The sequence below is a fragment of the Falco cherrug genome, chromosome 1 (assembly GCF_023634085.1).
Source record: "Falco cherrug isolate bFalChe1 chromosome 1, bFalChe1.pri, whole genome shotgun sequence".
NCBI lineage: Eukaryota > Metazoa > Chordata > Aves > Falconiformes > Falconidae > Falco > Falco cherrug.
The window spans coordinates 107,675,576-107,692,499 of NC_073697.1; the positions used below are offsets into that span (position 1 = coordinate 107,675,576).

Genomic DNA, 16,924 nt, shown 5'->3' on the forward strand with positions numbered 1-16,924 from the left:
ATCCCCACCCCCAGATCCCTGCATGTGAGAGAGCTGCCAACAGGCTGCTTCCAGGAGCTGCAGACTGAAAACAGCAAAGGATCCAAAGGTCTGTTACCAGGCACAAAAAAATCTCTTCTTGGAAGCAGTGGCCTGAATACACATCCCAGAAAACAGCATCTGCAGAATACAGTATCTGCAGGTTACAAAAAGGCTAGTCACTGTCACTAGGCAGGGCATTCATTTAATCTCAAATACCCCAAACCTAAAATAATCTCCAGAAATTACAACAAACAGCTGTTCCTACTGGGACGCTCAGAGCAGGGCAAGAGCTCCACAAACACAGCTGCTTCTTGGCTCAGGCTGGTTTTCCCTAGAGCCCCAGAGATCACAAAAAGCCTTTTTCATACAGCAGACAAGCAACTCCCAGGTGGATCCTCCTGCTCTGAGGGCTACTGGAGACACAGAGCAGGCCTGAAAGCAAACAGTCATGCTCAGGAAAACCCAAGCCTGCTTCTGCCTAGATGGGGACAGAAGTCCTAGAAAGGCTAATTTCCTAAAAATCCTATTTGGCATCAAGCTAGCAGCTAGATGAGAAGAAATTGGACATAGGAGATTTAAGGTCTTATCCATCCCAATCAAAGCAGAAACTGAAAACACTGAGTACTTGGGATGAAAAGAAATCCAGGACTACCTGGAAGGGTGGGGGGCAGAGGAAAGGGAAAAAGCAGTCCATACCCAGACAGAAAACCTAAAGCCTCTCAAGACTGAGTGCTAGCACTGGCAATGCCTGTGCAGGTCTCATCTAAAGACCAGCTACTAAAATAACACACAGTATTTACTAAGCCATTTTTCATGCTGTCTTTATAGCAGCAAGCACTGGAAAAAATAAACCCCAGAGGAAAAAAAAAAAACCAACAAACAAGCCACAGAGCAAGTGGGCTCTTGGTTTTTCTGCCACCAGAAAGATCTGATCCTCATTCTGATCTTACCCCTGCAAGCCCAAAGAGACTCCTCCACCAACTTCTGCCCATTGTGGTATGACAGCCCCAATTCTGCAAGACCTATAATGACAGAAACTCTTACGCCTCCTATTTAAAGGACAATAGTACTCAACATACTATTAACCTTATGCCCTGCCTGAAAGATACTGACTTAATTTTGCTATAACTTTTTTCCCCTGGAGTCCTTCATTACAGGTATGCAATAAAATATTTTCCTCTTGCAGATTATTTTCTCATGTGCCCTATAGCGAGTTTAAGACCTTCGATCATATTTTGTAATTTTTTCAGCTTTTTCCTGGAGATATTCCACATATAAGACTTACCACAGCAGTATTACCAAACCCAGTCTCCCTCCTCTTACAAGGACTGTTTGAAAGAACAGTGGAAAAAGTCAAGGGATTGTGAACTAGACTAATGGAGAATGGTATTTTTATTCCAGCTGAACTTTGTTTTCCCTATCAGGGGTATATTTGGAAGTTACACAGACACTAAAAATGTATTCCCCAGGAAAGCCTTAAACTGCCCACTTTGTCCAAAGCATATGGAAATTCCTGTTCCTGTTCAACAAATAGAAGATCACGGAGCCCTAAGTTCTCCTAATATTTCCGAGCAAAGAAGATTCCCTACCTAGAGATGCCCCCCCACTCCGATTAAAGGGCACTGTTTGCAGCAGAAATGAAGAGCAAAGCAGCTGTAATTCTTTGAAAGGAAAACAGGACAGAAGACAATCTATAAAAGGCTCTTTGTGGTAATTTATCACACATGTTTTTTCTTTGCATGAAATAGCTTCGGAACAGAACTGGTGCCAGATTCCTGTGTTGCTGTCAAAGCCACCAACACAGATCTGTTTCCATTTCCAATCTTCACTTATATTGGCTAAGACCAAGTCACGAGGCAGAAATCTCCCCTCTGCATTTTAACAACAGGCACAGTCTGACCTTGTTCCCAGAACTGGGAACAGCACCACTCGCTCCCCCTCCTCCTCAAGCCACAACACAAGGCACCCAGGAACAGCAGCTTGCTTTGGCTCCACGGCTTGCCATGTGCTTTCATGATACCCTGGAGACTTGTTACTGAAGAAGGCTTTAAATCCAAGAGGCAAAGCTTTGTGGAGTACCGTCCCAGGCCATAATCCTGAGATCCCGTTAATCCCTTGCAGAGGCACTGAGGACCTCCATCTCCTGCCCTCCCAACAGAACACATCATGCCCACGTGTACAGATGTCCTGGGAGGTTTCAACACTCAGTGAAGCCCACAAGCTGCAGCACCTGGGGAGCACCACAACCCCACAGGCTTCAGGAGCTCCCTTCACATCCACCCCGTTACGAAGCAGCAACTGTAACCTGTCTAAGGTGGCAGAGGACCAGCTCATGCACCAGTGGGTTTGACCCATTTCCTGGAGCGCTTCAGGTCACTTGTGGCTGGCAGGAGAGGGAAGTCACCTTGCTTTGATTCATGCATGCACGTGCACGCTCGGCAGTCAGTGCCCGCGTCAGCCAGAACAAGCTTACTTGGCACCAGAAGTTGATTAGCACTCACCGCCTCTGTGTAATGAATGTCCTTAAAAAGGTCTTCAAGTCTCCCCTTTAAGTACTTACTTCAGCCTCTCCTGGGCACAGTGCAGAGCACAGTGCATGCAAGCCACATCGCCTGGAACCCACAAACCATGAAACTGTCATCCCTGTGTCCCACCCTTGCCACACTCTCCGTCGCCATGGGCTACAGGTGGAAGGGACCCACAAGAGATTACAGTGTCACCGCAGAAGATCGCTCTTGACACATCAGCTATGAGCACCCCAGCTTGCAGGCAGAATCACACAGGGACAGAACAGTAAACTGCCAATGATCAAAATACACCTGCTTTTAACAGTCACCACCATAGATCTGCTGTGATGCACGTGAAGAAGCGCCTCCCTCCTACTTTAGACTATTTTTAACCATTCACATGCCTCAGGTACCAAAATGCCTCTGTGTGGCTCTGGAGGGAGGCACAAGCAGCTACATCTGAATGTGGATCTGGGAAGTCAGGCCTGAAGCCACCTCAGCTCTTTACAAAAGACACTGCTGTCTGGAGGGGATGGGTTCCATCTGAGGTATCCCTGTGTGAACTCACAGCATCACTACTTGCTTCAGACCTCCTCGAGGCTTGGATCTCTTGTTGGAAGATTTGAACTTTTTCCTGCCACTACTTCCTTACTGCTGCGGAACTGGCTCACTAATGAGAGCACTAATAAGTGGCTTTGCTTACCTCTTCTGCTGCTAAAAGCTACACTACAGCACATGCAACATTTCTGCCCTATCCTTGCCCTCGCTCCAATCACCAGTGGCTCCAAAATAAACTGTGACCCCTTAATAACCACTCAGAGACAGTAACCAATGCTAGCAGCAGCAGGATGGGAATCCTCTCCCACAGAAGTACTGATGTGCTCCCCTCTTCCTTGTTTTCATCTGAAGTGTGGCAGGATGACATTTGCCCCATATTTCTTTGGGCCCAGGGCCAAGGCTTCCAGTGAAGACCACCACATATGAAGGAGAGACCAGCATCTCTAGGCAGTTTTGAAATCTTTGAATATATGCAAGCAAAAGTGGCAGCAACATCACAGTACACAGTGACCTGTAAACCCAGCCTCTGCCAAATTTAGGTCTCAGGAGTTCAGCCAGTATCTAAGGTTACCTCTAACTTAACAAGGCTTAACAGGAAGTTTCACTTCAACAGCAAGTTCAAGGTAACGCAGTCCAAAGCTGAAAGTTTTCAATCACAGCTCAGGAAACATCAGTGCTTCCCAAACTGTTTTCTGGGAAACTTTCCACCCAGCCCTGTTTCAGTCACACTGACAAGGATCAGGGTAATGAGGTAGAAAAAGCAGCTACTTGGATGGTACTGCTTCTGCCTCCAGGCAAAGAACCCCAAAATGTAGATATTCAGCTGAGAGTTGTAGAGCAGTGCTTGCAGTACAATCCCTAGACTAAACAGATCTAAGCAGGCTGTGCAGATGGAGCTGGGTGCATTCACCACAGCATTTCTAAGGAAACCTGGAAGGGACTCTCACCCTACTGAAAGCAAAAGCTTTTGTACTCAAGAACCACCATTTTCCTGGGGTGAGATGCAAACTGCACTTGCAGAAAGCCAGTCATACCCAGCTGCAAGGGTTTGTGCCCTGCTGATTCTTCCTGCAGTATTGCACTGGATTTAGCATTGACAACACACATCCAGCCTGTGCCAAGTAACCAAGCACTGCAAGTACAGCCATATGACAACTTGAGTCCTAGACAAAAACACTTCTTCCCCCGCCCCACCCCCCGCCACCCCCCTTCACCTGCAATGCAAGGGGCAGGTAAAAAAAGGGACTGTAGACAAAAACCACCTTGGAATAACCACCTAATACTCAGCCTTTCAGGCAGAAGACTGACTGACTCTTTGTACCAAACAAAATTATGTGCTATTCAAGCCACAAGCAAAAGATCCACTTTGTTCTTTCCTGCTAGCCCAGCTCACAGCCACAGTAAGGAATAAAATAGTCAGGTAATAACTCTTCACTTACTGTAAGTGATGTGAAGGTCATGCACATCCCACCAAAGCCATTCAGAGCCAGCGCGATGAATATCAGCACAGACAGAGCTGCAACAATAAAAAAATTTCTACCCTTAGCTTTTACAGGGATAGAGAGGGAAAGGAAACAGAGCCCCGAGGGCTTTGGTCCTGACAAAAACATCAGCGGATCAACACCCTCAGGACATGCTATGCTGCTCCTGACCCAGCACCCATCTCCCCAGCCACACAGTGGGAGGGGCAGGGCTCTCCTCCCAGAGTTCATGATGGGATAATCTCTGGAAGGGCTTCTTTGCTCTGATGAACAGACTTGCTGATGCAGCTTGCCTGAATGGGTCTTAAAAGGAAGATTTACTTGAAAGAACTGGATTCAAAGTGTCATGTCACTATCTGGTCTTGAGGAGCAAGATCCATCTATTCCTGGTGAGAAAACAAATTACGCATTGTATGCCATCACCTATTTCCCAACCCTGAAAAAAACATGAACTTGTTTTTAATTGTTCATTTACAGGACCTAGCCCTGCCCAAACGCAAAACTCAGAGACCTGGCTATCTCAGACGTTTGGCCCTTGCTACATTCTGCACTTAGCGTTGTGAAACACCAGCCCTCCCCAGAGCCGCTAAGCTCCCACAGGCCAGCAGATGCTTGGCTTGTGTCCTCTGCAGGACCCCAGTAAAATCTGGAGGTGTGACAGTCGCACTTGTCTGCTTCCCCCCCCCCCCAAAAAAAAAAAAACCCAAAAAACCCCAAGCCACAGCCCCAAAGCCCTCCCAGCTCAGCAGAAAAATGCCTACTTACAGTCTGGGTTACTGGCACCATACGCAATCAGCACACAGGACACAGCAAAGCAGGCACTAGAAGGGAATCAAAACCATAAGTTTCTTACAGACAGCCTTACAGTAAATTACATATCCTTCTAACGCCTCAGCACCTCATTAAGAAAGTGCAGTATAATTTCTGTAAGAGAGAGGGAAGCTGGTGATTTGGAAAGAAAAATCCAGGGAAATACCCAACTATTACAGACAAACCTTGCACAAGGGCTGAGGCAGCAACCTTTCCTCCCAGTGCTGATGCAGCTCTTGCTGGACCCAAATTCCCCAGTGGTTTTCCAGCACAGAGCTTTGCCAGCCCCCACCTCGAGGTAACCAGAGACAGCAGCAGCCTTTGTCCCAAGACCCTGCTGCAGTCACAGCATTCACAGCCTTTACCTGCTCCTCTCTGGTAGGGTCAGAGTCAGAGATTTGCCCTGTTTTTCCCACTTGGCCCATAGGCCAGTTTGGTTTCTGGTATGGTTCACTGCATTACAGTTCAGCAGCGCCCAACAAGTGACTAACCCCGACATGCCACAAAAGCAGCTAACAACCTTACTATTTGAGGCAAAAAGCAACATACCCCACACAGTAGAAGGGCCCTAGAAAAGGCAGGCAGGACATGTTTATCCCCTAGTTCACTCCCCAGCTTGCAAACAGTGATGTAACATCTTGGTTTTGTGCCTCTCAGGACATAGCTCCCAGCTCAAGGAAAAAGCTACCCTCCATGACTCACAAATGACTCCACTCTTCCTCCAGGCTCCATCTGGCCGGGGAGACAGAGCAACACTGGAGAGCTGAAGTGTGGACAGAGTCCCAGGCCCTTCCCTTATGAAGCAATTCACTGTGCTGGCCTAAATCATCCCAGAGCTGCTCCAGTGCCCTATGCACGGCCAGCAGCTCCCAGCCCCATCCCTCAATACAGCTCCCAAGGCTGCAAGGGCCCCACAACAAGCACAGCACCCATCTGTCCCAGAAAATGTGTGAATTCCCCCCTCAGCCCCGCCAGGGAGCCCAGACACCAACCTGCCAAGCAGCCGCAGCTTGCGAGGGCCATACTTGTCCATGACGATTCCCAGGGGCAGCGTGATCGCACTGAGCAGGAAGGACCCAATGGTGAAGGCCAAGTTCAGCATTTCATCTTGGGCATTGCAGGAAGGCCATTTGTGCTCCAGAGCTGTGCTGTTCTCATGTCCAGGGCTGCTGGTGGTGTTTTCTACGTGGGATGACAGGGGATCATCATTGCAGTGTGTTAGGATAAGGCTTGCAGCATAGGAGGAAGGAGGGAAGATAAAAAGTCCCACAGACAGGGTGCCACAACACACTGGGCATACATGCTCCACGCTGCATTTTTTTTATTATAATCAGTGAGATGGAGAAAGGTAGCAGCAAAAGGACAGGGGAAACCTGATGAGCTCAGCTGAGAGCAGGGAAAAGATGTACAGGCACCCAGTGGACAGGTATCCCAAGCAGCAGCGGGGTAACAACCCAAGCACAAAGACTCATTAATTTATGAGAACTATATAGCAAAGCCCTGGCAATTACAGGGGACAAAACTCAGCAGAACCTGAGGAGACTAATACAAAAATAAGGTCCTCCTAATCTACAACTGGCATGTTCTCACAGATCTTTTCCTTAAGTAAACTGGGAGCAATAACTACAGCCCAATCAGTTATTTCAGGCCCAGACACCAGGCTGACAAGGCCTGGCACAGAGCAACAGCCTGCTCAAATGGAAAGCTTCTTACCCTCACTGCAGGCATTGGGATGAGGAATGGCTTTCCAGTAGCCACCCTGCTTCCTGAGTGCCCTGGTTCTAAAAAATCCTTCCCGGATTTAACTACCCTGTTCCCAGGAGGACTGGCAGCTCACCTGCCTTCTGTGTTTGTTAAGGATTGATGTGTCTTTAACTTCTGCCCCATAATTAGCATTTTCTATTCTTTCCAAATGGGTTTAGCCCATACAGATCAATTGTATCTCCACTTCTGTTCTTGCCCTTGCATGAGGAACTCCGCATGCAAACTCTGGTGCTGAACAGAGCACCAGAGAGAAACAAAACAGTTAAAAAGAAACAAAAGAGAAGTTCCCTTTTCTTTGCCGCAGCCATTCTACTGCCTCATGTCAACTCTGTTCCTGTTACAAGCCTATCCCAAGGTGGCTTACAACTCCCCAGGCAAGCACATGTGCCTTTAGACTTTCATTAACTCAGAGCACTCTAGTGCACTCCACCTCTCCTTCTCCCAGTGCTTATCTGACTTATAAGTAACCTTTGCTGGTATGACAAAGCACTTGCTTTCTTATTGCTGCTGCAAGCCAGTGATATAAAACGCTCTCCTCCATACTTAATTGATCTGACAAAGTCCAATATTAAAGGAGGAATAGAGAGAGAGAAGTCACCTACATAACTATCTGCATGAAGCAAGACTAGAGATTCCCAGTGAGCCGTGGTTAGTTAGTTAATTAGCAGGAATCCCTCACGTACAAGTGACTTCATGTTCACCGCTTGGTGCAGCTCATGGAGATCCCCTTGGCTGCTCTTGCCCTCACTGCATCTCTGAAGATCACACAGCCCCACCTAGAAAATCCTTGCCTTCTACCCAAGCCTTAGCACCACTCAGTTACTGGTTTCACCCAGGCTCTCCCAGCTGGCAAACACAACCCTCCCAGCTGTGTGTCCATTGCAAACAAGTTACACTCCACCTTCCAGACATCAGGTATTAGCAGGAATTCAGACACTGATATCTGAGGCTTACAAGCTGCCTGCAAACCTTCCTCTGTCCCCTCCCAGCACTCCAGGGAAGGTGCACAGCATTTCTCTCCCTTTACATTTCTCTCACCACCACCTTTACTAAGTTGGTCTCAAACTGCCTGTGGCCAGTCATCATAGAATCACAGAAGGGTTTGGGTGGAAAGGACCTCAAAACTCATCCAGTTCTAAGCCCCCTGCCACACAGGGACACCTTCCACTAGACCAGGTTGCTCAAAGCCACATTCAACACGGCCTTGAACATGTGACGACTGTCCCTTCCCTTTGCCATGTGCTTCTGACTGATAACTTCATCTGTCCCTCCTCTTGCCCTGCTAGTCATGGATAGCCAGAGTGAATGACAGAGATATCCCCAAAAGGCCACACATCCCATCAGCATCCCTTCTGCAGGGAGGACAGCACTCCAGTCTGAGGTTCCCAAGTCACATCCTCAGAAACACCAGTCCGGGGCAGACTTGGGAGGCTCTCTGCAGTTTTCACACTACATCTCAATCTGTTTCATCCATCTTTCCCTGACATTCTCCTCTTGCTGTGGCTCAGGATCTTAAACACTGACTTCTAACAGCATCTCCATGAGGCAGGCACAGGCACACAGCCTCACGGCTTTTTGGGCTCTCCACAAAGATAAATTCATAGGAAACAGATGTGGGTGAGAGGTTAAACTTGGGAAAACAAGGCTGGGGCAGGGGAGTGACAAAGTAGTAGTGGTTTCCCTGTGTCAGCACTCTACAGAGATAGCTCAGCTGTGGAGTGGAAGAAGGGTGGAGGGACACGGACAGTGCAGTGACCTTATAACTTCTGGCTGCATGTGTTAAAGAGCCTTGTCAACCCTTCCCACAAAGAAATCTCAAAACAGAAATATCCAGCATTTACAGCTGGAATAGACACATTACTGCTGATATTTGACATGTATGTTTGCAACGTGACCCCAAAGAGCTCCCTGACAGCATATGCCTGCTAGCAGATCCTTCAACAGCATGCACGATGAGCAGCAACACCAGGAGGCGAAAAGGACACAGCAAGGAAACTTGGCTCTCTCTGAAGACTTACTACAGCCAGGAAGGCTAGGAACAGAGCACCAAACTTCAGCCCCTGCTTGTACCAACCCCCTTGTTTACAGCTGCTCATCACCAACTCCAAGGAGGGGCCAGGCAGCAGTGCTATGTGGAAATACAAATTGTTTGTGAAAATAGAAGCGGCCCCTGAGCAACAAGAGAAGATCCACTGAGCCGTAATGGAAATGATTCAAGCAGCCCTTGGCACCCTGACATCCTCTGATCCTTTGAGCCACCTCCATAAATAGAAAATTTTGGAGGGGCCGCAGGTGTGTGCAGCATGCACAAGGTCCAGCCAAGAGCCATCTCATTGGGGAGCACAGATCCATGTGCCAGCAGGTAACCAGCACAGGAGAACGAGTGGCAGCATATCACACGCAGCTAGGAGGGGATTAATAGGCAGAGAACCTGCCTAACTACTCACCTACCTAATGCACCTGGTTACAGCAAACAGCAGTTTCCCCTCAATCACAGCTCAGATCCTGTTCCAGATCAGTGCACACCACACTGCTGGGGAAAGTCTCCTACGTGCCTGGCTCCATCTGCAACAGTGCTTTGGGGATGGGCTGTCTCTGTGATGACAGTGGTGCCCTCCCCAAATTCTCTTGCCAAGTCCACCTGCATGCAAGCATGCCAGGTCTGACACACAGGAGTGCCACCCAGGTAAGCCAGCAGCACAGGCGCAGTCCATGTATGCTCACCACTGTCAAGCTAGAAGCTGCTGCAAGTCTTTATCAGCAATTACAAGCACATACTGCCTATTTTTACAGCGCTCCCCCTACAAGCGGCAGGATTTCTACTGGCCAATTAGTAGTTCAAGTTACTATTTAAAGAATGACAGCTTAGGTGAGAGGAAGGCTGCCTCGGTAATCATTTATGTCAAGCTCGTCACTGGGATTTGTTCAGGCTGTTACTGGAACATTTAAAGTCATCCTTTCTCCCAAATTAAGCACTGCGGGTTTCATGAGAGGGTCAATCATTAACTACTCTTTACTGACCTCTTCGAATCCCAGGCGCACACCACATTACCAGAGGAACAAGTCTGGTGTTTTCAAGAGTGACTGCCATCTCAGACAGCAGAGAGGAGGTTTCCTTTCACCTTGTTTCATGGATCAGACTGAGCCAAGCAGGCAAGACACCCCCAGATACCCTGGCAATAGCTCTGTGGGACAGTCTCACCTTTTTTTTTTTTTTAGGAAAAAAAAAAAAAGATGGGGAGAAAAAAAAAGAAGTCAGAGCCAAGGAGTCTGGGAACATTGGTAAAAAATTATCCGTGAAAGACATGTGCAAACAACTGATCTGCAGTCTGCCCACATAAGAACATGTTTTCTCTTTTCAGGATGGTGTCATACTTCTGGGAACTGGGAGGAGATGTTCTTGCTTGATACTACTGCGAATGCAATTTATTCTTGTTTCCCCTCTCTGCCTGTCCATCCACTTGCACTTCCAGGACCCCCTCTCTGGGCACCCAGCTGAAAGCCTCATATAACTGAAGCAGTCTCCAGTTAAACTCCCTTTTGCTCCCCAGCTGTGGTTTCATTTTGCAGCAATTCTCACCCAGGGCCAGCATCTTCCCATGCAGCTCTCCAATACCACTGACAGCTGCTAATCAACACAGCATGTTTCCTGTAGAAATTGAACATTTACCACTTTTACTCTTTTCCTGTTTACAGGGTCACATGCACCACCTTTCTACAAGCCATTGTTGCATCCTACCAGCTTGGAAGGGACCTTCAGACTGCAAGTTCCCCACCACAGACCCCAAATAAATACAAGCCAAGAGCTGCAAGGCAGCACCTTCCCCCTATGCCAGTGTTAAGGCACATTAACCTGCTCTAAGTGAATTAGCTTATCGTCCCTTTAGTTTTCTGCAGCCCTGTCTCAGAGGAAGGCCCTCTGTCCAACTGGCTCCTTATCTCTGCTCTTTGTGAGCAGATTATCAGGTTCAAGATATTTTTTTAAATGTCTCAGACCCAAGCCTTGAGCTTCCCAATCCCCGTAACACTACAGCAATGCAAGACACTGAAGAGATCAAGTTCCCCAACAGCTGATAAGGCCCAAATCCCGATAAAGACTGCGGAATCAGCACTTGCACCAAATAAAAGATGCTGCTTCAGTTGGTTAAAGGCCAAGTAGTAGTGTAGTAAAATTAAAATGGGAACAAAGTGCCACTACCAGACTCCTTGTCAGCACATTTCAAACATACCTCTCAGGATGTGGCCAAACCTGGCCGCCCAGAACGGGTACAAACCCCCCCCCCCCCCCTCAAACCCTGTTGCACAACTGCTTTAAAAATATTTGTTATTTTGATGTGGATATTTTTCTAGGTGTCCATCTCCACCCTCACACAACCAAGTTAAAAGTTCAGCGGATCCCTCATGTTTGCATGGCAGCAGAGTAAAAGCCAATACCAGAAGCCAAGGACAGGCAGGAAAAGGCAGGGGATTCAACAGGAAGACAAGGAGCCCTTCATGAATCGCAGTCACTTTCTGGGCAGCTGCTGCTACCTTCAGAGAAGAGCTTGCAGAAGGGACAAGGTCTAGTTTTCTCTTTCATTGGAAGGCATCACAAAGTGCAAGAGCTTTTGCTGACAAATGAAAAGCCCTGCCAAGAACCTTTGGCTCATTAGGAAAAGTCTTTTTTTGCAATACTTAAATGCACACAGCAGCATTAGGAACAACAAGTGCCCAAAGGCTACTAGTTATAATTTGTTTGCACTAACCTTCCAGCCAAGTACCCACTCAGGCTGCAGGATTCAATGGGTTATGCTGAGAAAGGCAACCACTGGGCCATCCTAATCCCAGCAAAGTTCAAACTCAGCTTGGTGCTGGTCATTCAGTGACCACTGCAGGCAGCTGTGAGGGAGTCTGCTCTCTCCACACTTGGAGCCAGGACTCTTCCCCACCAAATCACTGAGATTACAATGAGGACAACAGAGAAAGCGCGTAAGCACGGATGAATGAGGAAACCAGCATAACTGGTCCTCCATGCTCATCACAAGCCATCACTGAGTTCAGCAGTGATGGCCAGATATTTGAGAACAATAAGGATATTTGACTACATAAATTTCTTTTCAGGGATGAAGTTCTCTTGCCTCAGGGCACAGGTTGGTCACTGGGAGGAAGAAACTGCCCCCAAGGCAGCAGTTTCACCACAGTCCAAATATTTGTATCTTCCCTGTGGTCTGTGGCATGGGCACTCTCATGGGAAGAGCCAGACAAACCACAGATTGGCAAACATGGGTGAGAAGCCAAGGTGAATGTCCCACTGACCTGGGACAAAGGCAGATGAATTTAAAGCAATCACAGCAAAGAGTAGAAGGTGGGCCCCAAGTGAAGCAGGGCTCTTGTCAGCAGGGTACATCTCAGGAAACAGATAAGCAAATGCTGACTGTCTCTGAGAGCAGGCATTTTCCTATCAATTCTCATGTGGTTTATCTCAGTGAGAAAGCCTCCACCTGAAAGGTTTAATGAAATACCTTACGCATGCCTGTAACAAAGTCACTGTGGCTTGGCAAGAACAGAGCAGCCTTGAACAGAAGTCCTAAATGGTCACCAGCCACCAAGGACTCTCCCTCACACAGTCTGGAGCACTACTGGAGACCCAAAATACACAGACACACTTGGAAGCACCAACTACAAGCGGAGCATAGGACAGAGATTAAGCAGCCAAGTTTCAGCTGGTAGAAGAGACAAACGTGCATGTTTGCCAGGTGCACCAACCCAGCCTCTGTGCAAGACTGAGGCAGGCACCCACAGACACACAAAGCAGAAGAGATCATAATAAGCAGCTGAAGAGTGAGGAAAAAAACCCCAAAGTATGATCACAACTACTGCTTGGACTTTGTTCCCCTACATTTCAGATTTCCCCCACTATTCTCAGCCATTACCCATAAAGGGTCTATGCACTCATTTCCAACTCCTTTTCCTCCTCTACAGCTTCCTCCTCCATCCCCACACTCAGCAGCCCTCAATGTGCTGATCCACCATCACACATCTCTGAACAGGGCCCAAACACCTAGCTCCTGCCTCTTTACTCTGCTATTCCCTTCTCTGACCAAGTGCAAATCTTCTGTCACTAAAGCAGCTTTCCAAATCCATACCACACCTTTACCTACGGGCTCCTTTTAACCCCACAGTCCATCCCACCACACTGTGGGATTCCCCAGATCACAATTCTCTCCGTGCCCGAACTGGGGATGTATGTCCACCTACACTTTTTTTCTCAGGGTTATCCTTCCCACATCACAAGATTGCCTCCTTCCCTGCAAGGCTGTGTCTGCAAAATGGACAACCGCTTCCTCTGGCTGGGCCTGAAGGCAGATCTCAAGCCCTCCTAGAGACACAGCCTAGTTTGAGCATATCCTGGGTGATAGAAGAAGGAGAGGAACAAAACATCAGTAGCAATTTTTCTGAAACTCCTCTTCAACAGCAGTACCGGGCTCTCCTATTGTATTGTCACCCTCGCCCTTTTCTTTCCTACAACTAAGGAAAGAGTGCCTATAGTTTCCTCCTACAAACTCAGGACACACTCCCCACAAACAGTTGTCTTCCAGAACCCATCAGTCCTTCCCTCCAGAGATCAGCCAAGACACCATGCAGAGAAAGAACTTACAGTGAAATGTAAGAGGCTGTCCAGAAGAGCTCTACCTAATCTTTAGGGCTTCTTTTCCAACCACCCTGCAAAGCAACAGCAACTACAAGCACATTACACTATCACAAGGATGCCATTGGTTTTGGAAAGGGGTGTACATCCCTTCCTTCTACCCCAGGACTGACCTACCACCCTAAGACAGGGAACCACAGCAGCAAACCTCAGCAGCAACTTATTCACATGAGTCTCCAGAGCATCCTTACCCGACTCGTGGCACAGGTAGGAATAAAACCCTTCTGCTTTCAGCATGATGAGGAGGGACCCCCAGCCCAGCAGAACAGCAGAGAAGAGCAGGTTTTCAATGATGGCTGTGAACGCCATCCACCAGCGCCGGCGATGGGCAGTAGCAAGCGTGGGTGCCATTGCTGCGTGGAAAGGTGGCCTCGTTCAGAATCTCAACCTGCAGAGACCAGAACAACATCCAGTGAGTCCATAGACAGCACATGCTGCTCAAAGAGCACAAAAAACCATAGTTTAAGAAGAGACCTCTCTACTAGAACACAAGCAAACCTGCCTGCTGAATGTAAGGCACTCAAGTATAAAACTTGTTTTTGCAAGTACCAGCTTGCCAAGTTACCTGGAGGGATGGAGGAGCACAGGTGCCCTTGGAGCAGCCCCTCCAGTGCACACCCCATGTGACAGAGGAGCGTTCAAGGACTCCGTTCCACTTCCCGAGCAACAGGTATGAAAGTGCAGCAAATATCAACTGCCCGGAGCCCACTCCCCCATCAGCTGTACAGGGCAGGGGGGCCATTTGTAAGGCAGTGAGAGAACACGTGCCAGAGCAGGGAGCTTCAGCCAGCACCCCAATCTCCCCTCTGCTTGCAGGCAGAGGTTGGGACCGAGGAGGCAGCCCCACTGCCCTAAGGGTGGCTTTAGTGACCACCAGGTCTGCTCCGCCCCAGACAGGAGCACAGATCTGCTCTGGAAGGTGAGCACAGGTCCTCAATATGCAGTTTATATCACAGATGGCTGATGAAGGAGCACTTTTTGCTAACTGCCAGAGCACCCAGCTGGGAGACAAGGCAGCCCACATCCTGCCCCATCCTAGCTGTACAGACAGCCAGGTGCACTGGCTGGGACGGCCAGCGGCACATGCTGCTCCACCTCAGCACCCTGGCATCACCGGGCTGCCCCACAGATGCTGCAGTCGAGTTAACTGTCTCCAGCTCCACCCGCCCCAGCCCCTGGGGCCCAGGAGAGCAAGCGGCAGATCTCAGGGCCAACCTGGCTGGCCAAAGGACGGCTCCAGGGAGCCCTGAGGTGTGCAGCACAGGGGCCAGCCCTGGGTCATAAGGCAGGTAGCCATTTTAGACAAGCTGAGCCTTTTCCCAGCCCAGAGCATGCTGTGATCAGGCACTACGGGGAAATCTGCTGGCTGCACACCACAGCCCAAGACGATTTCTCAGGGCTCTCCACAGGGCTGAGGCCCCAGGCCTGCTTTAGGGCACGGTAGTGGGGGTCTGGCCCAGCCACCCTCCAGCCACAGAGGCTGGTCCACAGGCCCCTGCCCCAGGCAGCCAGCCTGCAGCTATGCCCCTCCATGCACACCCACCCCACAGGCCCGCTCCCCCAGCACAACCCACGACACGTTTCCTCCATCAGCTCCTCTTCCTCATCCCTGCACCCACACACTACCTCCCCAGTCCTTCCTCAGCACAGAGATCCTCGCTGCGGCAAGAGGTGCAGCCCACGCTCTCCTCTACCAGCCACCCCCCGATGCACCCCATTGTCCCCCAGCACACCCCACTCCCTACCCACACACCTCCCCACGCTACACTCCCCCATCAACCCCCCACGCACCCAGCTCCCCCCGAACAGCCCTGCTGCATGCTGCGCTCTCCCTCCCCACGCACCCTGCTCCCTTACCCACAAATCACACCCATGCGCCCAGCTCTCCCCATCAGCCCCCCACTTTCTCCGATGCATGCCACTCCCACGCACAAGCCCCCCACACACACCCCGACCCCCCATATACCCTGCACCCTCCCAACGCACCCCCGCCCTCTCCACAACCCCCCATGCACCCTTCTACCCCCTTCCCATGCAAACCCCACCCCGCACGCACCCAGCTCCTCCACCCCACGCTAACATCACCCCACTCTTTCTCTCATACAAAGCCTCCCCCCACGCAAACCCCATCCCGCACACACCCGCTCCTGCACCCCACGCAGACGACTCCCCCAGCGCACCCCCCATCCCTCGATGCGCCCCCCACGCTCACCCGCCGCCGCACCCGCTCCGCGGCGCCGCGCTCCCACCCGGGGTTTTTATCCGGCCACAGGCGCAAACAAGCGCCGCTGCTGATTGGCCGCCGCCTCAACCAATGAACGTGCGCGCCGCTACCGCCGGGGCACGTGCCGGATCGCGCGCCACCCGGTACCCCCCCCGATACCCTCCCCGGTACCTCCCCCCAGTATCCGCCCGGTATCCTCCCCGGTACAGCCCCCCCGGTGCCTCCCCCCAGTACCCGCCCGGTATCCTCCCGGTATCCTCCCCTGTACAGCGCCCCCCCCCCCCCCCCCCCGATACCTCCTCCCAGTACCCTCCCCCGTACCCTCCCCCCGGTATCCTCCCTGGTCCAGCTCCCCAGGTACCCACCGGGTATCCTCCCCAGTACAGACCCCCGGTATCCGCCCGGTACCCCCGGCACCGAGCTGCCCCTGGGCTCCCCCGGGACGGCCACACGTACCCGGACACAACCACCGTTGTTGAGCCCGCAGCGGCACTCCCGGGGCTGGGCGCGGGGCAGACCGGGAGGGGAGCGGGGCGGGGGGGGCGACACCCTCCGCGAGGCCCGTGAAACGCACCGGGGGGGCGGCGGCCGGCCTCGCAGGGGCGCGGGGGATGAACGGGACGCCGGCGGCGGCCGGAGGCGCTCCCGGGCGCGGAGCGGGCTGGGGCCCTGGCGGGCCGCCCTCCCCCTCCCGGCACGGCGGGGACAGCAGGAAACTCCCTGCGGGGTTTGGTACCGGCTGCTGCCGGTCCCCGCCGGCGCCGAGCGGCAGCGGGGAGAGCCGCACCGCGCTCGCCACGGGACCGCTGCGGCTCGCGTAGCCCCGGCCGAGCACACGGAGCCATTTCGGTAACGGCACCCGCGTTATTTC

General features: G+C 51.0%; 1 protein-coding gene across 1 annotated transcript in view; it reads right to left on the reverse strand.

The window, feature by feature from the left end:
- The window catches only part of SLC43A2 (solute carrier family 43 member 2), a 30,576-nt gene extending 14,462 nt beyond the window's left edge, over positions 1 to 16,114 (reverse strand). The window contains exons 1-5 of the mRNA XM_055716794.1: positions 16,042 to 16,114; positions 14,021 to 14,217; positions 6,370 to 6,559; positions 5,333 to 5,388; positions 4,526 to 4,602 (exon numbers count right to left, since the gene is read on the reverse strand). Coding sequence (XP_055572769.1) covers positions 4,526 to 4,602; positions 5,333 to 5,388; positions 6,370 to 6,559; positions 14,021 to 14,180 — 483 coding nt within the window. The 5' untranslated portion in view covers positions 14,181 to 14,217; positions 16,042 to 16,114. The remainder of the gene's footprint in view (positions 1 to 4,525; positions 4,603 to 5,332; positions 5,389 to 6,369; positions 6,560 to 14,020; positions 14,218 to 16,041) is intronic.
- Positions 16,115 to 16,924: the final 810 nt, after the last annotated feature.